General features: G+C 38.0%; 1 protein-coding gene across 5 annotated transcripts in view; it reads right to left on the bottom strand.

The window, feature by feature from the left end:
• Nucleotides 1-27,157, bottom strand: part of LOC105227625 (neural cell adhesion molecule 1) — a 291,474-nt gene that overhangs the window by 173,509 nt on the left and 90,808 nt on the right. For all 5 annotated transcript variants that reach the window (XM_049448693.1, XM_049448692.1, XM_049448694.1 and 2 more), the window contains exon 2: nucleotides 18,106-19,699. In XM_049448693.1, the coding sequence (XP_049304650.1) occupies nucleotides 18,106-18,457 (352 nt within the window). In that variant the 5' untranslated portion in view covers nucleotides 18,458-19,699. The remainder of the gene's footprint in view (nucleotides 1-18,105; nucleotides 19,700-27,157) is intronic.

Here is a 27,157-nt window from a genome sequence, read left to right as displayed (position 1 = left end):
CCAAACTTGGTTTGATATAACTGCGTCTTACTTGTACCTCGAACAAAAGGATGGAATGGATTTGGGTTTCAACCGATTCGATATAGTTATGTATAGTTCAAGAATACAGAGTCAATCTTTTGAAAAATATTATAAAAACGTTGTCATTTTGTATTTTTCTAAGTTGGTAGGACTGTCCACAATTACTATGCCAAATATGAGCGTGATCTGTAAACCAGTTTGTGTACAGCAGCTGCTTAAGTCGGTACACCTCGGTAGAGGGATGCGATTTTTGCAATGGCTAAAAATATCGAACAATGAATTGGTCTCAAATTTTGTATTTCTAACCTAATTTTGTGTGCGGAGTCGTCGTGAATGTTGGAAAAGGTTTGCTGTGATTCAGTTTTATCAAAAACAAAAGCCTACAACGGATACAAAGCCTTCAAAGATGGACGAGAGATCGTTGAAGATCGTTCTGGACGACCTTCGACCTTTTCAACTGATTAAAATATTCAAAAAGTGCAGAATATAGAGCTTGAAAATCGTCAGGCAAGTAACGGGTGCGCCATTTAACGTTTTACATTTGAATTATCTATATTTTGACATTGGAAACGTCAAAATCCATTCGGAAAGTGACAGATATTCAGTAAAAAGTCTAAAATTTACAAAAAGGGTCGTTATTCATTATTCTACAGTTCGCAGATTAGGCAGAAGATCGTTTGTCCGAGGATGGTCAATTTTACCGAAAAATCATCTCTTCGGACGAGGCTCATTTCCACCTCGTTGGTTACGTTAACAGGCAGAATTGTCGCATTTGGAGCACAGAAAACCCGTACGTAATCGTCGAGAAGCCAATGCACCCAGCACGAATCACTGTATGGTGCGGCTTTTGGTCTGGTGGAATCATCGGCCCATTTTTCTTCGAAAATGAAAAAGGAACCGCAACCATCAATGGTGAGCGATATCGTGCAATGTTAACCGATTTTTTCTTCAAGCAAATCGAAGAGGAAGACTTGAACAACATTTAGTTCCAGCAGGACGGCGCTACGTGCCATACAGTAAACGCTACACTCAATGTTTTACGCCCTATCTTCGAAATTTAAAATTTTATATGACCCACCCTATATTAGAGAGTTGGCAAGAGAGCTCGACAAGCCGAAAACGCAATGAATACCATCGATTAACCACTGTATTCAACAGATTTGGCTCCCTTTAATTTTGTCATGTTACCCAAATTGGAACCCATTTTCAATCAATCAAAGAGATTATACCAAATTCCTCTGAGAAACTAAAGCTTTTGAAAAGCGTTTCGAGGACTGGAGAAATAGTTGGCATAGTGAATTGCATGTGGTGGCAATTTGAAGGCGACGAAATAAATATTGATGAATAAATAAATCTTTTGCGCTTTATTTACAATTTCCGGGTACTTTTTTGTTACGATATATCACAAGACAACATTTTTTGTAAGGGGTTAATACGGGAATACACTCCGCAATAATTAAAGGGTGATTTTTTAAGAGCTTGATAACTTTTTTAAAAAAAAAAACCCAAAAAATTTGAAAAAAAAAAACGGTTATTTATTTGAAACTTTAGATTGTTAAATGAAATTTAATTTTTGAATATAATTACATTTAAATGTTGACCGCGGCTGCGTCTTAGGTGGTCCATTCGGAAAGTCCAATTTTGGGCAACTTTTTCGAGCATTTCGGCCGGAATAGCCCGAATTTCTTCGGAAATGTTGTCTTCCAAAGCTGGAATAGTTGCTGGCTTATTTCTGTAGACTTTAGACTTGACGTAGCCCCACAAAAAATAGTCTAAAGGCGTTAAATCGCATGATCTTGGTGGCCAACTTACGGGTCCATTTCTTGAGATGAATTGTTGTCCGAAGTTTTCCCTCAAAATGGCCATAGAATCGCGAGCTGTGTGGCATGTAGCGCCATCTTGTTGAAACCACATGTCAACCAAGTTCAGTTCTTCCATTTTTGGCAACAAAAGTTTGTTAGCATCGAACGATAGCGATCGCCATTCACCGTAACGTTGCGTCCAACAGCATCTTGAAAAAAATACGGTCCAATGATTCCACCAGCGTACAAACCACACCAAAACAGTGCATTTTTCGGGATGCATGGGCAGTTCTTGAACGGCTTCTGGTTGCTCTTCACCCCAAATGCGGCAATTTTGCTTATTTACGTAGCCATTCAACCAGAAATTAGCCTCATCGCTGAACAAAAATTTGTCGATAAAAAAGCGGATTTCTGCCAACTTTTCTAGGGCCCATTCACTGAAAATTCGACGTTGTGGCAGATCGTTCGGCTTCAGTTCTTGCACGAGCTGTACTTATTTTATACGGTTTTACACCAAGATCTTTGCGTAAAATCTTCCATGCGGTCGAATAAACACAAACCCAATTGCTGCGAACGGCGGACGAATCGACATTTCACGGTCTTCAGCCACACTCTCAGAAACAGACGCAATATTCTCTTCTGTACGCACTGTACGCATTCGTGTGGTTGGTTTAATGTCCAATAAAGTAAACTGAGTGCGAAACTTGGTCACAATCGCATTAATTGTTTGCTCACTTGGTCGATTATGTAGACCATAAATCGGACGTAAAGCGCGAAACACATTTCGAACCGAACACTGATTTTGGTAATAAAATTCAATGATTTGCAAGCGTTGCTCGTTAGTAAGTTAGTTAGTCTATTCATGATGAAATGTCAAAGCATACTGAGCATCTTTCTCTTTGACACCATGTCTGAAATCCCACGTGATCTGTCAAATACTAATGCATGAAAATCCTAACCTCAAAAAAATCACCCGTTAGCTAATTTTGAAGCAAATATTGGTATATTATTGAAAAATAATCGAGTTATTCAAGACTCTTGCAGAATTTCGGTGATTCTGAAGAGGCTCATGACTAGTGGACTTCACTGAACCTTAAAAGGAAATTTTCAAGCCTCAAAGGTCGGTCATAGAACTAAAAAAGTTGAAAAGTAAAAACAAATTATTTTTATTTGTTTTCCACTTCATAAATACATAAGTAACGAATATTGGATAAGCATTGCATAAGTTTATTGTACACTTCTTTAGTGTAGTGAAATGTTGTTTTAATTCGTGAGCAAAAACAACAAGTGTTTTCATAACTGCAATTTATATTTAAAATTACTTTAATAACATTTGTTATGTGTGAGCAGCTTGCCTTTATCTCGCTGAGTAGAAGCCAGGCGGCAAATCCATTATGTGGCATGCAACCGCAACAAAAAAAAACAACAACTTGTGCAATAGTTATGCGTGAATATGAACACGTAAATGATTTCAATCTACATATGTTTGCGGCGAGTTTAAGTTCAACACACTCACACACACACACACACACGCATATTTGCATTGTTATTACGCAACTCACTTTGCTGCCATTTTTTATTTATTACTAGTATTATTTCTCGGCGTGTGCGTGTGTGTGTGTGTGTGCTTTGCACGCATTTATTACGCTTTTTCAGCGCGCGCTTATTATTTTTTCACCTACTATTTAAATATTGCTGTGTATTTTGCTGCTCAAATGAATTATTACATTTAATTAAGTGCATATGTGCGCACACATGACCGGCAACATCATTAATCATTTTGTGGCAACAGTCTAACAGGATTTACGTGTTTTTTGCTTTGTTTTTCTGCAAGTACACAAAGCCTTTTCCGCCCAACACAAACACACGCACGCACACATAGCCACTCGTATTTATGATGGACTCGTCTATGTGTGCAGCTCCCAGTTGCCAGTTGCCGTTAGTGCGTCGGTGGTGAATAATTGTTCATTAGAGTAAATTATTTTCGCCGCACAGCTTATCCTTTTACGCATTGTTGTATTTGTATTATGCGCTACACACACACACACATGCATAAATAACTAAGTAAGCGCATAAGTTTGCGTAAGCGGCCGTTTATAAAAATAATTTATTTAATTTATGCATTCAACGATTTAAGCGCATTTATGTGTAGCTAAAAAATCGCGAGTTTTTCGCATTTTCATTAGCATAATTCAATATTTTTTAAGTTGCTTCATACGCTTATGACATATTGGTAATTGCCTGGCTCGATAATTTTTACAATAATAGGATGTTATGGATGAAATAATGACACAGATATATTGCACACCTGGCAATCATTATATTCTTTAATTCCTTCAGCTTATTCCACAGTGATATTTAATATTAATATTTTTTTTTCGGCATATTTATACTCATAAGGTAGCAATTTGTTCGAGTCGAGTTACAAAATTGTGTTTTTTTTTTTTAATTTTCAGGAACCAAACAGTTTGGGTGGAGAAGGCGAATCATCCGTCCCCAAGGTTGTGCTCTGAACCCGCTACGCAAAAAAACACCCTCAATGAAAGGACGAAAATAGTCTCGGACGAGAGGCCTCCCTTTGGATGATGACCACTGCAAACGTGTTAAGGATGCTGCTTTCAAAATGTCAACTTATTCAAAAGACTTCACCACTAAACTCAACTACTTCGACCCCGAAGCTATTAGTTGAACCACCTTCCCCTTCAAGCACTTAATTTTGCTTGTATATTATTTACATGCTACTTTTCATAACATTTCCCTTATTTAACGACTTTACTCACCCCCACAAACTTCCTTAACCCTTTAACCGGTTTAAGTACTACTCGTGTTCGAAATCAATTATGACACATATTTTTGATTGTCCCCGCCCAGCTAGCAACACACTTCATGCTCACACCTTAAGTGCTTAAGTTTCACGATTTATTTGATTTGCCTGACCTCTGCCCCGCCGCCATCAAAACATTTTCGTCGAGACTGAAGAGTAAGACATTTGCTAACTACCCCGTTTTCAGTAGCATTTAAGTACGCCCCTTTGACTAATTTTCAATTAACGCTAAATTCCGTCGGCAAATATTATATGCGAGCTATGTAGGTGTGTACTCTCTCTCTCTCGGCTAACTGTTGGCTTCTCTGCAGCGTGAGCGTCACACAAAGAACAGGAAAGTAATAAAATAGAATTTAACGACTTTTTGTCATGGCAATCCACTTGACCCCGCCATAATCTACATATTTAAGGGTTTTACAAGCGAACTTCCTGAGTGTGTAAGTGCGTTACTATGTAGATGTGAGTAGGTGTATGAATGTGAGTGCACGCTAACGCCACGCGAATTAGTGAGAACTCGAAATCACTTTTCCGCTTTGTCATAATTCACATTTCAGTGGCTGGTATGACACATACATTCAAATATATATGCATTCATACATACACACACACCCACCCCACATACATATACATAAAAACAAATAGCCTTCCATTCGCTAAACGCTCTGCAATATGACTAATCTGCACGAAATGCATCGCGTTCCTGGTCTGAACGCAGTTATACACACATTCATATACACATATAAAATATGTATGTTTGTAATTCATTCCCCAGCGCAGAAAATGTCAATAGTTAAGTAAAAGCAGCTGGCAGCCATTAAAACGCACGCTTGGCCACCAGGTAACGCCGGCGAAACGTCAGCGCACTCACCCACTCAGTCACCTCCATCGCCTTCACCGCCTCGTCTGGTCAACGGAAGCGTTCCAAAATGTGATAACGGTGCAGAATGTCAAAAGGCAAAATGAAATAGAATATTGTTACTCAGAAATTAAGCGGCAAAAATATTTTGCGCCGATGACGCATAAAACATCATCGATTACACACTCACTTCGCTGGGGGAAAAGGGTTTGTCCACTGCAAACTCGCACGAACACACTCTCGTACACTCACATACATGCCCATATGTATATATGTATATTTGTATTGGAAGAGCACGCAGACTTTGTAGTAAGCGCCGTCCGTTAATGAATGAATTCCTGTCTGACTGCTGTCTGGTATGTTGCATGAAAGTATTTCCAATTACTGACTGGGTGTGCCGTTGAATTACCGTTTAAGATTATAAAAGGAATGGAGCAATGACCATAATAAGGATAATATACGAAATATCTTTAAACGATAATTATTCATTGCTTATGCTTTCTAGTATATGAAGTCATATATGATTTTATTTTATTTTAAAATATTGGCACCGAAGTTATACCACCCTTCACAGTCGCATAAAAAGTTAAAAAAGGCATTTAGTCTGATTTTGATTAATTTCTATGGCAGCTATATGCTATAATCGTACAATCTGGAGAACTTATGGAAAAATTGTAGCGCTGCTTTGGGTAACATTCTGTAAAAGATCGTGAAGATATATTGTCAAATAAAATGTTGTTCATATTAGAACTGGTCCATACTTGTCCGATATAAACGATTCTAGCAAATAAACATATATTTGTTGGGAAAAGAACGTGAGAACATTTTCAGGGCGATATCTCAACACGGATATCTGAACTAGTCCGCGTATATACAAACCGACCGATAGACAGATTGCCGAACATGACGTAATCGCCTCAACTTTTGACGCTGTATACATTGTACATATTTTATAGGGCCTTGGACGTTTCCTTCTGAGTTTTACAAAAATCTTGGCAGGCTTATTTTGGCCTGTTCCCGTTTGAAAAAGGAACGAAATGGTTATGTGATCTACAGTATCAGTAGTTTAATACATGGTATGTATTTACTCATGGATCAATAACAGAAGGAGGAAAAGGAGCTGCTTTCTCCCTTCGAAATGTTTTTCTTGTCCTTTTCCTGAAATTGTTGGCATAACAGAAAACACTAAGTCGGGTTTTGTTCCCAGCAGCAAGCCTATTAACCTCTTTCATTAACTTGAATACTCATGTGCCAATAACTGCACACAGACTTCAGTACTTTGAGGTTGAGAGAAGTATATCTTTAACATTCAGAAACAACCTCCAGACTTCAGAAACTTGTTGAAGTATAATCAAAAGAGTGCGAATCTTGAGCGGAAGATGATAAGACACTAGAAAATTGTCGCTAATGCCCAACCTTCAGTTAGTTGAGACGGAATATTTCTCCAGCTTCAAATGTTCCAATCTAAAAGATATTGGACAGCTAGGTTGCTGGATAATACTTATTTGGCAGCCAGCATTTAGAATTTAATATAAAACTTTTTTTTTGTTTCGTATAAAGTCAAGATAACAGAGTCTGTGTTGTCGCAAGGTGTTATTGGCCAAGGATAAATGGTAGGACATCAAGCAAGCCAATCGCCCTAAAGAAAGGTTACATTGCCCTAGCTGCAGGACACTAGCAGACTACTGTTCGATTGGGATTCATGCGGACAGTGGCCAGTCCTGCTGGAATACTCAAAGTTAAATTATCTGGGATGTCATAGTTTTAGACTTTCGGTTGAAATAGCAGAAATAAAGGTTGGTCCATTTCGAGGTTCCCTACTTTTTTTTTTAAGAAAAAGCACATAAACCTCAAATTTAATGGAGAAATTTATTATCAGTCCCTGAAGCGAGAACGTTCTCACCGGCATTATTTTTGAAAAAATATTGATCGAGAATTCCACCGGCCCACAAACCAGACCAAACTGTTGGTTTATCTGAAAGAATCTAATTTTCGATGACCCGCTCGAACATTTCGACTTGGTAACTGGCGAGCGACATGGGTCAGTTCTTGCAGAAATTGTATTTTGTACGCATTCAATTTAAGATCTTGACGTAAATTGCGCCAAGTCTTTCCATTTGTCAGTTCGAGTAGCGCTGGATCGACTCTCCACGGTCTTCGTGTACACTCTCGCTACGGCTGCTAGACTACAATGCTGACGTGATCTATTCGGTCGAAAAAAGGATATTGAAAAAGAAAATGCAAAAAAAAAAATTTTTGAAAAAATATTACCCTATTGACCCCTTAATATACAACTACAGAAGCTTCTATCTGGTTATAGCAGCCTCGGTGTGTTTCCTCCGCACTTTTGAAGGATCAGCCTTTAACCTAAGGTCAAGTCTCTTTCTTGTGGACTTTATTGGGCCTTGAATACGAGCAAACGAAGCCAAAGAAAACTAAGAAAATTACGTATTTGAAGTCAGAAATGTAAACTGATTTCAAAGCGTACTCAAAAATTGTATTCATTATTATAAATAATAAGCATTTATTATTATAAAAAATAGCATCAACTTTTTCAGACCCAAACTGATGAGAAAATACATGAATTTTCCACTACATTGCCATTAATTTTAATTTCAATTCATAAAAGTGCTGCGTGACCTTTTGCCATTATATTCCACATATGTATGTGAATATAAAATAGGAATGTCACACATAGAATGAACATTGTTGCTGGAGTTTCGAATCAGAAAATAACCAAAAGTGCATAAACATAATTATTATGATGCACATGGCATCGCACCACACCGCACCGTACAGCCCCCCACAACACGTGTGCCACATCATCATATGTTGTAGAATTTGCGGTTTTGCCCCCGCACACACCCCCACACCGCGACACATCTGCATGTGACGCAACCGAAATGTCCAAAACTTTGCGAGATGCCAGAAAATCCGATTTCATTTGCATTTTGCGCTAACATTTCGCTGGAAAAAAGACGCGGCATAATGAAATCAGGCGAATGCGACACACACACACACAGTTATTTGCGTGAACTTGCGCGAGGGGCGCACCGACACCGACGGAACAGCTGTGTGCTCCTACATAAATGTGCATAAATGTACCATACATACAGACATATGTATGTGTGTTGAAGTGTGTCTTTGAGCGACCTTTGTGCACATGCCACGCAGCTGGGAAATGGCAGAAAGGAAACGCGTGTCAGCGCTAAAAAGTTGTAGCGCCTACCGATAATGACAGAAACATTGCAACAGTAATAACAATAACAACAACACAGCAACAACAAAAGTTGCTGTATGCACATAAAGAGCAATAATCGCTGCAGTTGTCGTCCACACACACACACACACACGTCGCAGCCCTTGTTGCATGCCACCATGTGCTGTTTGAAATGTGAAAAGGAAATGTTGGCGCTTGTATTTTCCGCAAATAGCAATGACAACAAGAACAAAAAAGGAAAACAACGCCAACAACTACAAAACAAAAGTAAATAAATGAAATCAAAGTAAAGTGCAATGGAAGCGCTGCCACAAGGCTATATTAACTGCCGGCGGGTTTGTTTATACAAATAAACAAGTGACACAAACATATTTATTATATCACATACATATATGTGCATATATAGGAGTATATGCACTGTGAGTGCATCGAGATGAATGAATTTGTTGGCGTTTGTGTGTTTGTGCTTGCATTGCAGTGACAATTACAAGTGCTAAAGAGCTTGTCCGCCCACACAGATTCGGGCATACATGTACTACACACATAAGCACTTGTGTGCATGCCTCAAACTCATTGTATATACATATGTACTATATATATTATATAATAAATATAGTAATATAATTAAAAACTATCTATTTTAAAAAAATAAAACACCAAAGCCCTTCGCAGAAGCCTTTCTGATAGCATAAAAGAGTATGGAAAGTATGTAGCTTCATGCTATAGTTGTCTGATCTGAACAAATATTCCTGAGATTGTAGCGTTTTCTTAAACAAAAAACTATGCCAAAATTTCGAAGATATCTCCTCAAGTGAAAAAGTTCTCCGCACAAGCACTTGATTCCGAACGTCCCATTTGTATGACAGCTATATGCTATACTGGTCCGATATCTGTCGTTCCGGCAAATAAGCAGCTTCTTGGGACCAGTTTGCGTATATAGACACAGACGGATATGGCTAAAAAGTCCTTGCATATCATTTATATAATTTTTGCAAGGTCTCCGGAATTTCCTTCTGGTTAATACAAACAATACAAATAGGGATATAGTGCAGGTTGCCTCCAAGTGGGTGCACCCTGGGTAACCCTAAATGACCTGCGGACTTCACGGTCTTTCAACTCCTGAATGACTTTAGCATCGAACCTGGATTTTGAATGAGATTAGGTCTGTAGGAATTGGTAGAACCTTGAGCGGGTTGCGCATTCTCACACCTGAGAATGATGGGCGACACTCATCAGTAATGGCTGATAGGCTAATGCCGTAACCGCCGACGTCCCGTTAAAACCCTGACAGGCCTCAGAGTACGTTCCCTCCTCCCCGGCAGTGGTTAATATGCCGTGGTAGATGTATGTAAATTAAGGCATATCATTTTTTGCGCTGGTCGACTCTGAACGTATAGCTTCAAAAGGCGTGTGTCTACCTTCGCCTTGGCCTCGTTACTGAAACCACCTTAAGACCATTAAAGGCGAATTTCTTTCCGAGGGACGAATAGCGGCTCTAGGTGGAGACCCTTTTCACATTGAACAACAACAAAACACAACAAACTTTGACGAAAAGGTGACGAAAGGAAGTGAGGGGATGTTGCAACCGACACCTAAATCTCTCCCGGGTGGGACTGCTTCTCCTGGGGCGACTAAACCGTCGCTGGCGAACTGCAGCAACAAGACATTAGCATGAAGTTCGTGTCTTCATACGCGGCGGAATCGGCAGTATAAAAGTCTCTACAGGGTCAGAAGCAAGTCAGCACTAGCGAGGAAACAGAAGGCAAACCGACGTTTGGCGGCCAAAATTGTGAAATGCTACGGTGATAAGCATGCTGGTCAGGTACTTGAGCGGTTATGCGGCAAAGGTCGAATGAGGGAGAAGCCACCCTTAGCAAAAGGCTGCGAACGGGGACGGCGAAAATCTTTAGCAAAATCGCTAAATGCTCAATAGAGCTTGGCGTGTTAATATCCCCAGAGAAAATAACCTAGTGGAGTTGAATCGCTTGTTCTTGGTGGCCATTTGTCCAGGCTATTTCTCGAAATGAACGAGTCGCCGAACTTTGTGTCTATGTTTAGACGTGACAGCCTTCTTTTAATTAGAGATCGTCCAGGTCGATTTCATTAAATTCCGGGGAAAAAGTTATTCAACATAGTGTCAAAATGCTAGCCTTTGATGGTATCGGCATTTCCCAGCTCATTTCGAAGGAAATAAGGCAATAGTACAATCTGCGTAATCTGGGACAATTTCCAAGCGTTCTACTAATTCCTCAAATTTTCGATGAACTTTATATAAAGCGGCATTTTTTAAATTATTTTAGGATTAATCTGATATGGGCGCTGGAAAAGAACTGATGATATTTTTGAAATCCATTGCGGGTAAAAATTTCTTGCCCTTTTAAAAATTGATATATAAATCTCAATGAGAAAAGAAATGCTTAATCACTTAATATATGTACCGCATTTCTCCACAAAAAAGAAGAAGCATACGAATATAGGAAAAATTTAAAAAGGGTTTCCACCTTTTTTTTCTCTTAAATTAAATAAGTATATTAGGTAGAGGTGTTGCCACCTCGTAAAAAGTTAAGAAAAATATGAAAAAAAAATCGAAAAATTACACATATTATGCGTAGGCATACTACAGAGTAATTTTATTATGTTTATTTCCCAACTTAATACAGAAAAAGAGTATACGCAGACAATCATACATAATTTCGCAAGTGTTTGAAGCATGTGTGGCATCAATGAATCTATAAAAAATCAGCAAATCTCACATTTTTACAATTATAATCGCGGTATTCCACATGTGCCACCAAGAACTGCTTCACCCCAACCTAAGCAGCTGAGTTCTGTGCGCTAACTCCCTATCTGTTGCAGCATCTCACACACATGCCGTGCGCCCAGAATAGATGCGCTCCTGTTGCATTTACAAAACAGTTTCATATGACAATTAACTTTGAAAAATGCTGGTGTTGCATGCAAACGCTGCCACGCTTAGCCTTAAGCATCGATAAAAGCATGTGCAGCAAGTATATAAAAGCTGACAGAGCACGGAGCACCGAAGCGCTTACAGTACATCAAATCGCGGCACCTGTGGCATTAAGTACAGGAGTAGAGCAACAAAAGCAATATAAAAAAGAAATAGCAACAACAACAAAATGCGCATGAAAAATTGAGTTCAAATGCCGAAAGCGAGTCAGTGCCAAAAGTAATGTTATAACGGTGCTTTGCATGTGCAATATGGGCTTACACACACACACACATATACACACACACCCAGCATTCAAATGGAAATCAAAAAGTCGTAAAGCATTGAAAGCACACCGGAAATCCACCATGTTGACTGCATTTTTACGACCCTTGTGCAACATCAGCGCCGCGCTCCGCCACACCACGCCTGCATTTGTGGCAACAATCGAGCGCAAACAGCAACAACAACACCACTACGAACAATAAAATTGCAGTGGCAACGCCGCCGCCGCCGTCGCCGCTGCTGCCACCCAGCGTGTTCCGAGTACTTGCCACAAGCGTTAACGTGCACGTAAGCCCCGCTAAGTGCTAAATCGTAAGTCGTGTGTCGCCTTTATCCGACGCCGAGTCAACCGCTTGACATCTGGGTAACACATAAACTCGCCTTTTATGACTCTGCTTTGTGGAGCATAGCTGCAGTGCCATGCTGCAAGCATGCAATGTCTTCAAGGCCAGTGGCGGCGTGCGGTCGCCTCGCAAGTTAGTTCTAAAGCGTCTATTTTACCGCTACTTTTTTTTTATGCAACGTACCGTAATATTTCATTTTTTATAGTCCGTTTTTTGTGATTTTTCTGTTTTCCTGAGTTTTGTGTGCGCTTTCTGAATGACTTCCTGCTGCTGCCACTGCAACGACGACGTGCCACTCACTCGCCCCCATTTCCTGCCCTAACACGCCCCCTAATCGGGAGAGTGCTTGCATGCGTTCGTGGTTTGGCACATGCATCTTACGGCGTGCCTGTCTGTCTGTCTGTCGGTGTGTCCGCCCCAACATTTATTGGCGGCGTCGCTGGCAGCTACTCCTCATCGTAAACAGATGCAACAAGCGATGTTAAATCAAATTCATGCGAATGCAGTGTGTAAATGCATTCATGTATATTAGTCTGCCGCATAATTATGCTAAGCAGGAGCTGATGTGGTACTAGTTAGTTTTTAGTTCATTTAGGACCTTGACTGGTTTTTGACTCTTTTCGCTTTCTTTTGTCTCAGCGTTGTGACTACTCATAAAGGAGTCGTGATGCATTCAGAAATAACTGGTATACATTTGAACTAGTTCGGAACTAGTTCTAAATTAACTAGTTAAATTTAATATGAATTTATTTAGACATTTTCGACAGCGTTGTGAATACTCATGAAGGAAGCGTGATGCATTCAGAAATAACTGGTATACATTTGAACTAGTTCGGAACTAGTTCTAAATTAACTAGTTAAGTTTATAATGAATTTATTTAGACATTTTCCCGCACAATCATGCTGATTATTGTTGTCCCCTGAATAAGTCTACAAAGAAAGTCTACAATGTCAATGAAAATTTGTAAGTAATGCTTAACCGTTAAGCTTGTACTCGAAATAATCCTAACTATCCCATTACCAACAACACCACCATGCTTAGCACAATAAGCAGATACAGAAGTTCCATATATTACCACCTCCATTAAGTAAAATTTAGTTAGATTGAGAGGTTGATCCTTAGGAGCCTCACTTAGACAGCTTGGGATGCCATAAGACCCATTACAAATCTATAAAGCGCTTTGAGCCTACATAAAATTTGTTGAGACAGCGAGTGTAAGCCTCCTGGTTCATTGACGTGAAGATTGCCGAGATGTTTCAACCTAAGTCTTGCAGAGGCTGGACAATGGAGGATAAAGAGCCAAGAAGTTGCCTCCTCACCTCCCTTCATACAACTTTAGCTTTGCCGTATGCCTATATGTATATTGGAAGATGGCATTGCGGCAAGATGACTTTACTAAGGGCATGTAGTTCAGAAGATCTCCTGCTTTCTACTCTAGACCAAAAGGATCTTTCCGGCATGTTCACTATTAATATCCAAAGCAGTGGAGAAAATATCCCATCCCACGGACTGCTCCTGCTTACCTTTCGTTATGGCTTTACAATACCCCAATCCGTTGCGAATGTTCTGTGGAGCTTGAGATTCAATTCATCCTCTAATTTATCGAAGGCTATGACTACCTCCTTTGGCCGGACATTATTGAAAGCCTCTTCGATGTCGAGAAAGTTGCCCACAGCAAATTTCTTGTGCATAAGGACTCTCAAAAAAGTGTAGACCCATCTGTCTTTGATGTAGGCATAAGGGACCCCTAACAGTTTACCCCTCGGCATTCTGCTTCTAATGTACAAATCCATGAGTCTCTTCCATGTTTTCAAGAAATCCGAAATTAGGATAGGTTGATGGGTCTGAACTCATTGGCTTTGACATGAGAGGTTTTTCCTGCCTTCGATATAAACACCACCTTAACCAGTCCTTAGGCCGTCGGAACAAGGCCTAATCTAAAATAGTGCGGGTAGGTGGTGGTAGTGGTATTTTATAGTCCGCAGTGCTTCTTCTCTGTTTCGCAACATAAAAAAGTCTATAAAAAGCACTACACATCTCGTCAGGTATGCGCTAAGCCGCTCACGCATACAGTTAGATAACATGCACTATGCACGTATGAGAGCAAACATTTTATACGCTTTGATGTTGCAAGCAACAAATGATTCTCGGAACTTTCCGAATATGTTGTTTTAATAAACATACTTTTTATGCGCTTTTAGGTGGAATTACACAGGTGCTGTCGTTAGCTGGGGATTTGTAATAGGATTACTTAACACTGCACTCGGTGCTCCAAACCAGCTATGCCGTATATCTGTTCTATATAAACAAACTGATGTATTTGTATGTGTGCGAGGAGATGACACATAAATCTTAAACCGTTTTCTGCGTATTCAAAGCGTGTTATTTCATTTCCAGAATCCAACAATGATGAATACATAAGATTAGTGGGACCCCATGCTTGTTATAAATAAGGAGGAAATGTGAGATATTAATCTTTGAAGCAATCTCTGCTAATATTGTTGGAAAACGCTTTGGTTGTAGGAAATGGAAGAAAAGGCGAACTATTCTCGTATGGATTCTGAATAAATTGAAAAACACAAGGAACTAGTTGAATAAGTATTCTTAAAGAGTCTTCAAAAAACTTGAAGGGTCTTCCTCTGAAAAACAGGGAAGCTTAAAGACTTCCTAAGACTTTATTCGCGATATACATAGCAAACGCGGGTCTTTTCTGAATACAAATTATAAATCTTATAGAAGCAAGATCTTGAGAAGCTCTTGAAAGCTGGCAAAACTACTTTTATTGTGTTTATTGACTAGATTCCTAGATTCTAGAACCAAAAAGCGCTCATACAAATTTTTAGACGTAAAAAATTTCTAGTACTTTTATTGGGACTTAATTTGGTTAAGGGAAAATAGGTTTAATTAACAAAAACTCGAAAAACGTTCGATAAAGGTTGCCAATTATTTACAAAAAATACATTATTTTTAAGTTTTTAAACTCGGAAAATTAAAAAAAAAACACCTAAAAATTGTTGCATGCAGTTTTATAATCGAAACTAAGCTTTATTGCAAATTTCGTAGAGATAAAAGAGAAACCTGCCTAAGAGAGAAAATGAAGAGAAACTTTTAGGCAGCTTGATATTAAAGCTATAATTGAATGGAAAAATAGTGTTAAACAAGTTTTAAACTGAAATTTGCACAATATTCAAAACAGAGTTGCCACCTAAAAATTTGGTAAAAAATAAGAAACCGTTATTAAATGCATAAAATTTGGTTAAGTTGTTGCTAAAACATGTAATTAGGGCTGCCAACTTTATACTAAAATCAATTTAAATTTTTCTACGGTTGCCATATATTTTTAATTTTCGTAAAAAAGGAATATTTGCGTACACTGAATTAAATTATTCATAAATAGCAATATATCAAGCATATTTTAACTTGTCTACTACTCTTTTTAAAGTATTTTGAGACTCATGAATTTTATATGAATTTTTATGACAAGCTTCTTTCGACAAGCCACTTGTCGACTTATACTATGCTGCCGGAGAACATGCAGAACTTCTTTGCCTTATATTGATTTATCATATTCACGCAGAGTTTTAAATTCGTTTTTTCGAGTTGCTGGAAGAGTTTTTCAACGACTAGCCTCCCACTTTCTTTACAGCAGAGCTTTTGTTGAGAAAAAAATGGCAACTTCACTCCAAAAAATGCAATTCTCAAGTGCGAATTGGTCATTGCAGCGAGGCAAGTAGGTAAGTATGTTCGTGAACCTCGCTTGTATGTAAGCCGACATTTTTTTCATCACATTTGAAATTTTCAGGACCGACATGCGTTGCCACATTCGGCTAAATGCTGTCCTTTGCACATTTCTTCGCCTCAGCGCTCAGCGCTCAGCTTTTGCCCCACAGCAGTGCAGTGAAGTACGGTGAAGAAGCAAACGCAAAAGAATACAAAGCTCTATGCAACACTGCGCGCTGCACATACACCCACACACACAGATGTCTAACTGTTTGCTGTTGGCGTTGGTGTTGCTTGCGCGCTGTCAATGACAGATTGGGAATTTGAAGCAGCAAAAAATTGCTGAAGAGCAAGCCGGTGTAGCGTTGGCGCACATGTGGCAGCATTTGCTAAATGCACTGCACATACTTACTGATGTACATACACATACATATCCATACATACGCATGTACAGCGAGCGTGCGTTTGTTTGGCTTCATGTTTGACTTCCACTTAGCGCGTTGTCAATGCAACGCCACGCCAGCCCAAGTCAATGTGTATATTATATTCAAGCGGAAATGCACCCACGCACACACACACATACATGTACAAATATAAGTCTTCATATATTCTCATATTTTTTTCAACACCACTAGAAAACTCATAATGCAATGTTCGCTCGCTTGCTGGCAGCAAGTAGTCGCCAGAGAGCTAAAAGCAATCATCATTTAATGTCATAAATCGCTTTGGAATTACAGAAATTCTCCACATTACTATCCAGCGCGGTTCGTGCTGCTGAGTGCTACTCCATTTTATGGCATTACGAATGCCATGAAGGCGTACGAGCTGAATTTAAAGTTTGACACATTGTGTGGCAAATTGTTGCTGAAATAGTCACTTAGTGTAAATTAAGACTTAACATACTTGTCAGATGTCATATGCAATGATATTATTTGGAATTCAGAAGTTATATAACTTTACTCTGGTACATGCAGTCGTGTTGGAGAAGGAAGTAGCCAACCATTATAATTTTTTCGGTGAACCTGAATTCGAGCTGCACCGACATGATTGATGCTTTAGATGTTAGAAACAAAGCAAAGGAGTTAAGAAGGTTGCCACCTGTTTTTTTTTGTTTGTTTAATTTTGGTTCAACAATATTAAGGTCACACCAATATTATTGAGTTTGTAACAAACTAAACTCGAATTTTGCAAAAAAAAGAAGGTTGCCACCTGTTTTTTTTGTTGAACTATATTTAGGCCGCACCGATATTATTGGATTAGTAATTTGTTACAAACAAAACTCGTATTTTGCAACAAAAAAGTTGAGAAGGTTGCCACCTTTTTAAAATGTCTTGTGCAAAAATTGTTTTTATAAAAAATGTATTATAATATTTTATTGAAGAAAGAAAAAGACTTTTGGTATAGCGGTTAAAATTTTTGAGAGATGTTGCCACCTGTTTATATTTATTTGTAGTAATATTATATCATTTTAATTGCCGTATTAAAAAATAGAAACAGAAACAAAATTTCTGTTAGATATTTTTTAGAAAGGCTGGCATTTAGAGTGTTGCCACATTTTTGAAAATCGACTGTAAATATTTTAACGGACGGATAAACACTTCAATGTGGATATAAAGCTGCTAAGATTCAAAAATGCATAGAGCACAAAATATTTTTGGCGAAGGTTGCCACCTATTAGACTCATTGTATATATGTATAATTTGGTATTAAACAACTATTCTTATTTAATTATAATAAAATAAACATTAAATTTTGTATACTATGTAAAGAGGTTTCAGAAAAAAATTCTGCCAATATTTTAGAGAAAAGCTGCCACTTTATTGAAAATTTCTAAGCAAGAAATTTATTTAATTATTATATAAAACGCAGTATAGTAATCAAAGTGAAAAGTTTCCAGTAAATATATCAGTGAAATTATTTTTTGAAAAGAGGTTGCCACATGTGAAAATTTTTTAATTACATAACGGAACCCTTATACTCAGCCAGCATTTTTTATCTATCTCCAATAACTACTACCATACTAACCATCACTTCAAACATTCAAATAGACATTTGTGATTCAAAAATATGCAAATTTCGACTTACTCGCTTTCTGAAAGTCCTGTGACTCGTCGCAGCCAGTTGGACCCCACGTGCTGGCGAGTAGCATGCATATCAGCAGCAATTGTTCGCTCCAACCAAGCTGGAGCCAGTGCAGCGAGTGGCGAGTACTGTCGCTTTTGTTGTTGCTGCTGCTGTTGTTGTTGTGCTTGTACTTCAACGCAGTGCAAAAACATTTTCTTCGCACCCAACGACGACTCTCTTGAACGCGACATAGCTTTGTGTTTGTTGCAGTTGTACTTGTTGGTTTTGTTGTTGTTAATTGTGTTTGTGTCGCAGCATTTGCAAATGGGAATTTTTGATTGATAATGATTTGGGAAATATGCGGGGTTGCCATTTTGTTGCACAAGTCTGCAATCCGTCATTTATATACGTGCAACACGGGATAAGTTTCTGTGGAATCTCTTGTGTTGCGTAGCTTTCTTAAGGTTTATTTGTGGTTGTTTTTGTTTCTGTACACTAGTACTTTGTAATTCTTTTTAATTTAACGGTGCTTTTACGCGCTTTGTTTTTGTTTCACTTGCAATGCTTGCACGTTTTGTTGATATGTTGTTGTTATTGTTATTGTTATTGTTGTAATTGGCAAGAATGTGTAAGAGTTTTTGATGCGACCGAATGTCAGCAGTGCGTCTACAATACTTGCCTTTTGTAATTGGATAGTTTTCATGCTGTTTGTGGCAGCAAAAACTTGGCATTACACTTAATTACAGTGTTGCCACCTATAAATGCTTTTGTTTTTGCGGCGTTGCTGTTGGTATACAGCACACTGTTTTTTTTTTACTTTTTGCCTGTATTTGCTGCCTCAAACCTTCGGCGTTGGGGCAGTGACAATGGCATCAAGTAAGTACTTATTTTGTTTTGTTGTTGTTTTTTTGGCTGCGTATGGCAACACTTTAGTTTTATGTTTCGTGAATTCTCGTTTCCGTGTTTTTGTTTGGCGCTATAACGGCAACTACTGACACTACCACTTACAGGCAGAACTAATGTCATTTACAGTTGTACTTGTTACTGTTCTTATTGCATTTGTTGTTGTTGTTGCTGCTGGCAGCAACATTTGTTTTAAATGAGCTTTTGCTGTATGCGTGCACCTCTGCAATGCCATAACATTTTATTATCGTGCCAAATATTTGTAAGTACTTATTGTAGTTGTTGTTGTTGTTGCGCATTTATTTAATTTTTTGTTGCTTTCACCTTGCTTCGCTTGGTTTGTTATTTTTGTTTTTTTATTTTTGCTGTAATCAGCGGTAAATATGCACGCGGACGCTCAAGTGTTGTTCGTTTGTTGTGCTTGTTGTTGTTGCGCTTACAAGCACTTAAACGACACGCTCTTAATGTTTATTGTTGTTGTTTTTATATTTACTTGTTTGTTTTATCATGCGAGTCCTCACTCCTTGTTTGTCCTTTAAGTACCGTTTTTTCGTTTTGTTTTGTTTTAATTTTTTTCTCCTCTCACTTTGCCATTTACGCTCGATATTTCAGCTGTCACGCACACACTCACACTTTCGTGCAAGGTCCTGCCTTGTGGCGATCCTTGCGTTTGTTCAGCCGTTAAATGTGCCGCACCAAGGTTCACAAAAATCTGAAAAATTGCCAGAAAATGCAAAATATTTAAAATTTTATGTTTTATTAATTTGGACAGAGAGGAAGAGAGGAACAAAAGGGTAAAGACATAAAAAGATGTAAGCTTATCTAAGGAAGTGGTAAAGTGTGGTCATAAAGGCGTTTGGTTTATCCAATGTACACCACAGTTGAATTCATATTATTGTGTAGCAAGAAACTTTTTAATTTCAAAAAGTCTGTTGATTATTTGATTTCTTCTTCTTTATTGGCGTAGACCCCTCTTACGCGATTATAGTCGAATTATTCATCGTTAATTCGAATAAGTATTTGAGTTAAAGGGACTAAAACTGAAGACCCTGCTAAAATCTAGTCTAAGGAATCGACAATGTTAAAGCAAATAATAGCGAACTAGCTCAGCAGATGAAATGCTCTTGTATCTTCAAGACATTTAACATAATTAATTTTGCCAGCTCTCAATCAGTTAAGGAGATTAAAATATTGAAATATTTTTGCGAAATAAACAATAACTTCAGTTGAAAATTAAAAGTTTTTTACGACCAAGCAGTGATTTCAGCTTAAGCCCATAATTACAATTTCCTGACACAAGACGGTGGACTCTTAACTGGAGGGTGAAAAATCATTCCAACAAATTTCTTTCACATTATGACTCTGCTTGGATTTAATGCCTGTTTGACGAAATGAGCTATATTCTCAAAAAATGTACTTAAAAGACCTCAAATAAGTTCTTAATTCGGTCTGTTGGCAAACTGTGTATACTTTAAAAATATTCCTAAATAATAGCTAATTGACGCAATTAGGCCAACGACTTCAATATATAACGATATTTCAACCTACAGTGATAATTATAACAACATTTTTTATGCTTGAAAGCGTTTAGTGTAATAAGGTTTTTATGACCGAGCGAGTTGTTTCGGATGAAGCCAGTGATTTCGACTTCCAGGCCTCTTAATGAAAACTTTTCATCCCTACTCTTCATCTACATATACTGTGGCTCTGCTTAGCTTCAATATACATACTTACATATATACTTGAGAGGGTTCAGACAAGTTCTCAATTTACTCAATTAGCAAAGCATTCGAAAGATATCTCGAAAAAATTGTTAATTGAATTAATTAAGAAGCTATCGACCTCATTATATAATGATACTTCAACCTACAGTGATAATTATAAAACATTTGTTTATGCTTGGAAGCGTTTAATATAATACTAAGGTATTTATGACTGAGTAGTTGTTTCGGAATAAGACCACGTTGGTTGAAATATCGTGCAAACAAAGCTCAACCATATTTTGGCTCTGCTTAGATTCAAGGTTTTGTACTTGAGCGGGCTTCAGAAAAGTTCTTAATTTATTGAATTAGCAAAATACTCGAAACATACTTTAAAACAATTGCAAATTGACTCAATAAAGAGGCTATCGACCTTTATTTTTTGTTTAACGATATTTCGAATAAAAGTGATGATTAAAAGGCTGGTTTTTTGTGCTTGGAAATCAAAATCAAGGGCTTCATTTTTGGAGCGCTTGAAGTATTAAGTATCATTAAGCTCTCGATTTTGACTTTGAAGCACGCCATAACATAATGAAGCTACGAACACCATAAGCGGCAATAATACAAGTATGTTTACCCAACGACTGAACGCCAATTATTCGGTGCTGAGTGTCGATGACTCTGTAGTAGTTTTGTGGAGTACCGCCAAAAACTGATGTGTTTAAAATATTTGATATATTAGGGTCTCAAACGATGATTATCGAACAAGCAATGAGCATAGAATTCTCTATAAAAGTCATATAAAAGAAAAAAGTAGAAAAGTCAACAAGCTGTAGTTCAATATTTGATATTAAAATTAATTCATGTGTATACTTATGTACATTGAAATAAATTTTCCTTTTCTTAGAAATCTAGGAAGTTGCAATAGAAACTAGACTTTTCAATGGCTATGCTTCAAACTTTAGTCGGCAAGTTTCAGACTATTGTATAATCTCACGGTGTCAAGAGATGGCAGATTACTTATTATACTATGCAAGGCAGAAGTTAGTTCCAAAAATTGTGATATTAGCTTTAAAAAAAAGAGATCGTTCAAGTTTTAAAAACTATACGGAGAATGAACGTGAAACAGTACCTCAGTTTTTGAGATATCCAACGGAAGTTTTTCACACGCCTTTGCTCTTCAAGAAGCTGCTCATTCGTCAGAACCGCGGGTATAGGACCACTATAGCATATGGATGACCTCTAAACCAAATAATAGGAATCAGGTGCTTGTATGGAAAGCTTTCCCATTTAGCCAGATATCTGCACGAAATTAGAATGTATGATATTATCTAAGGCAATGATGGAGTTTTGGAAGATATTGCTCAGATCGGACCACTACAGCATGTAGCTGACATACAAACTGAACGATCGGAGTAAATTGCAGGTATGGAAAGCTTTGTTATTTGACGAGATATAGTATCATCACCAAATTTAGTATGGATTGTCTAAGGCAATAGCGCAATTTCCAAAGAAATTATTCAGATCAAACTAAACAATTAAAATCAATGTTCTTATAAGGAATATCTTTCAATTTTTGGAGGCTATTATATCTTCGTAGAACAAATATCTGGTAACATATTTTTATTACACACTGTGTAAATAAAAGGTTAAGGTCAACTAAGCTTAGCAGCATAAAAACTTCTACACACATTCATACATACATATTTACACGTAAAAACTTAACATGCTCAGCCCACGAAGAAGAGCCTAAGGGACAATTTAAAAACTCTCTTAAAGAAAATGTTGTTTAAATCTTCAAAGGCGAAGAATTCCAGTGTTCATGCTATACTTTTTGGCATTTAGAGTAAGTCGGTGCTGGAAATTCATTGCATTCTTGCGCCAAGACAACTTCATTCATGCAAAAAATCACATCAAACACACACTAACCTGCATATAAACTCACACTTACCTACAAAAACACACACATATATGTATACTCACAAACACATTTATAGGCACTTTGCAACAACACTAGCCGAGGCAAAAGTGGAGATGAAACAGCGCTGCCAACAGTAAAATTGTCAAAATGCAGCAGAAATTTGCGTATTTTTCCAGCATCTATACGAGTATGCATGTGTGCGTGCGTGTGTTTGTGTGAAAAAGTCATTTTTATTGACAGACGCAAAATCGTAAAGTCGTAAATTGTGATCGTAAAATGTAAAAACATGAGGTTAAAGGGTTGAAATGAGTTGTTTTCGCATATTTTCCTACTGCTGTCATTGTTGTTGTTGCTCTTGCTGGCGTGGTTGTTATTAGTACACGACTGTTTGACGCTCTTTTAAGTGCTAGTTGACTGGTGCAAATGGCAATGATTTCGACTCAATGAAATACATTTTTATGTGCCAAACACATTTACATATGCAAATAAGTGTTTGTGTGTGTTTGTGTAACTGTAATGTAACTGCATGTGGACACATGTAAATGCTGTGCGAGCAAGAGCAGTCATAAAGCTAGTGTTAAATCTTGAGGGCGTCAAGCAGTAATTCTTTATTCGTCAAAGAGCAGTGGCACTCCGCAATTCTCAGTGTAAAAAAATGGTAAAATTCTTTCCTTCTTCCTCACTCTTTTGCAAGGAATTCATAAAATTACTATGGCGTTAGTTTCTTTATTCGATCGTGAGAAATTGTCTCACAGGCGGCCTCAATTAGCGCGCAATTAAATTTATATGGAAGAGCAGCGGATTAAATACATACATATGTACGCATGTGCAATAAGGGCTTAGTAGTGGGTCCAACGTGCCGAACAATAAGTTTGGACTTAAGTTACAGTTGCTTGATAGTACACAGTATCTGAATATTGCAATTTAAGTCATCCATCCACTCAAGAAACACTCGACAGTGGTCTAACCTTCAGTTTCACGATTTTTAGTATACCGTTTGAGCTTCTCTCGAACCTTTTGGGTAAAGTGTTAAAGTCTAATACTGGTTTTGTTTTGCTAATGTGATCCCAGACCTGAAAAATATATTATTTGGTATGCTAAGCAGTAAAGATCTGAGCTTGTCGGTTTCACAATGGTCAGGTTTACATAAATGGTATAGATACGGATCTAAACTTTTTAGAATTATTTAAGGTTATCGCACGTCCAAATCCGTTGTGCAGGCACCAGAAGCAACTGGATTTGTTTGTTGTTGTTGTAACAGAATTCTGTCGAGTTGACACAGATACCCTATAAAGGCTTTCCAAACTAGACGTTAGCACTATACTTATAAGCACAAAGCGGGAGGAACTATCGTCCTTTGGTGACTCAAATTATGGCAGCAGTAGATTTCCTCCAAGCCTGTGGATCACTGTGTGTGATATCGTTGGCTCATTAGGAGCTCCTCCGCTGCCGTACCTACAACATGAGCGTACCAAAACATGTTGGGGTTGGTGATATATTAAAACATAGAAAAAAAACCCAACATGACGCTAAAGATACCATAAGCACTCAGAATTCATAAAGAATTCAGTGCTAGCCAAAAGCTCAGTGAGATTCCTCATCTAGCCGCCATACGCTGGTCGGGATTTCTCATTGATTATTAGCCTTTTAACGATCTGCAAGCTCTGACCCCTCCGGTCGGCTACAGCTCAGCAAACCCAGATTACTTGACAATGCTTCAGGGAGAGGTACAGGTGGTAATGTTGATAATAATAATATAACCTCGAATACTGCTTTGAATCGACAGTCTCAAAGAAGAAACTTTTCACTTCGAAAAGAGTTGAAAATTTAGAGTAAGAGTTTTCCCATATTGACCACATTGTCATTTCATGAAAATCTTATCAAAACCGATCCGATATTTGAACACACACGGATGTTAAGAAGTTTCTGAGGTATCGTTAGGGTATAGGTTAGGGTCTTAGATAGAATGTCTATGTGGATGATTTATGTACCTAACTCGTAGAAAAAGAGCCACTGGAATAAGGTGGTATTATCGTTTGAGAGAATTATTTAGATCAAGATCCATGAGCAAATTTTAAATGGGGGGAAAACGATTGATTATTTTCAATTCAGCTTATTCTCAAAAATAAAGATAAACAGATGATGTTAAAGCCTTCCCATAATGAAATACTCAAGAACTTTGTGTTACAAGCTGCGATTACAGTTCAACTTTAGAATTTAAGATATTCGTTAATAATTCCAACTCAACATTAGAACCTTGTTGCTTCTTTCCAACAGCGCTATGATTCAGATGAATCAATTTACAAGGGGGTTCTTCTTAATTCGTGACACCAAAAAATAAGAAAACATTTATCTTTACGTACTTCAATACGCTATACTTCTTCAGCGTATTAGGAAATGCCTTTAAGAACGATAAGATAGATGGTCCTTTAGTAGTTTTTTTGTAAAACCCGCAATTAACTGATTGAAAAATTCTGTCCTTGTAGAAATTTCGTATGATCTCCATAACTAATTACAATCAAGGTTTGTTTACTAGATTTCTAAGCTGCAAAGCTCAAACATCCACCAAGAATCCAGTTGTTAGAACACGATCACTTCTCACGAGGTGAGAATCGCCATATTGACATACAGTTACTACTAAAGCCAAAATAACTGCTTTTCGACAATACATTCATAGAAAAATATTTATTTGTTGGCCATTCAAAATTCAGCGTCAATTTTATTGCGCAAAAAACAAGTGAACTCCACACTCCACAAATCACACGGCGCGCTCTGTGGTGAATTGATGGTTGAAATGTGATGCAAAGCAGAAAATAAAATTTTGATAGCTGCTCTAAAATAAAATATTCACGCCATGAATATTCCACATACACATTGCGCGTATTTGTTGTTTTCTGTTTTCTGTTTTTTGTGGCACAATGCGACATTGCACGGGTGGCCCAGCGAAGCCACCCTCTTTGCGCGCTACCGTTTCCGCTGCCAGGCTGTGCTCGTCCCGAGGGCTAAGCATTTACATTTTTATGCGCGTCCCCACCAGCTGGATAATGCTTGGCAAAATAAGCAATTCTACAGGAACCAACAACAGCAAAAAAAAAACAACAACAACAAAAACACTGAAAAACGTCGAAACAATCAACACTTTTATTGCGTGTCAAACTTTCCTGCAGATGCGCTCATACTAGGATAACAGCAGGATAACGGCAATTAACTCACAGCGAAAAATATTTACCGTAAAATGAATGGAAACAAAAAATTCATAATAATTATTGCAACAAACACAATGAATGGCCCGTACGATGGCAACCCCCCGCTAAAAGTGCGTTAAAGAGCCAACAAACACACACGCGCCAAACAAATAAACAAACAAAGTCATAAATACACACACACGCATTCACTTATACACACATATAAATATATAAATTGTGTGCTGGCACTTGAGAGGTTCATTAAAGGGTGGAATGCCTCGCGCTATAAGGTTTCTGTTGATTTAATGAAGATACTCGTGAGCGTAAACAGTTACGCGGCGTCGCCCTCGTCTTCACGCCACATTAAAATCGTATAAATATACAGTTATGTTAATGTGCACGCAGCTATATGTGTATGTGTGTCCGCATTTGATGTCGAATGCATAAAAAGTTGTTAATAAAAAAACGCACACACACACACATACATATGTGCATATATTAAGTGGCCTGTCGGTGAGCAGACGAGACACACTCTGTCCATAACAGGCGGCGTACGACGGTGGCTAATTGCTTGATTGAAAATACGCCTGTGGAGAGTGAAAAAAATAGATGGTTGGACCCACCCAGCAAACAAATAAATTTGTAACTCTAATGGTTGTGGCACCTTTCCAGGAAGTTTACATAAAAATATGAAAAACTGTTGACAAAAACATTTACATACAGCTGTATTTGTGTGTGTATGTAAGCACATGAAAATGTAAGCTTAAATAAGAATTTAAAATAAGTAAGGGATTATTTATACGGACTGGCAGGCCCTCAATATTATTACCTCAAGCTTCAAATATGAATTAATTTGAGATGTCTGCGTAAAGTTTAACAAATATATCCATGCTATTCATATTTGTGGTTGGGGATAGTTTTAAAGTGATTAAATAAATTGTTTGTACCAAGTTCAGCACTGAGAGATTCTAAAAATCTCATTTAGTATTAAAAACGAATCAACTTATACTCAATTGGACTAATATAAGTCAATAATATAAATCACGAAAATAACAGAAAGTGCGGAGCCCAGAGGCAATCTATGACTGATGCCCAGAACATACTGTAATTATGGAGGAAACTCTTCTGCAGCCAGTGCATGCATAACACCAGGATATGGTCGATCCGATACCCCAATCGGTGACGATGGAGCAGACGTTCCATTGCCCGACCGTAAAGAGCTATTCAAATACGGCTGCGAAGAACTGATAAGAATCATGCGTCGGATTTTTTGTAGAGTATGGTCGGACGAAAGCAAGGCCAACGATTGGAATTTAGGTGTGCAATCTACAAAAAGGGAGACCTCACAATCTACGCCAGTTATC

Source organism: Bactrocera dorsalis, chromosome 2, assembly GCF_023373825.1.
Source record: "Bactrocera dorsalis isolate Fly_Bdor chromosome 2, ASM2337382v1, whole genome shotgun sequence".
Classification (NCBI taxonomy): Eukaryota; Metazoa; Arthropoda; class Insecta; order Diptera; family Tephritidae; genus Bactrocera; species Bactrocera dorsalis.
The sequence above is the reverse complement of the archived record's forward strand: the minus strand, read 5'-3'. Positions and strand labels throughout refer to the sequence as shown.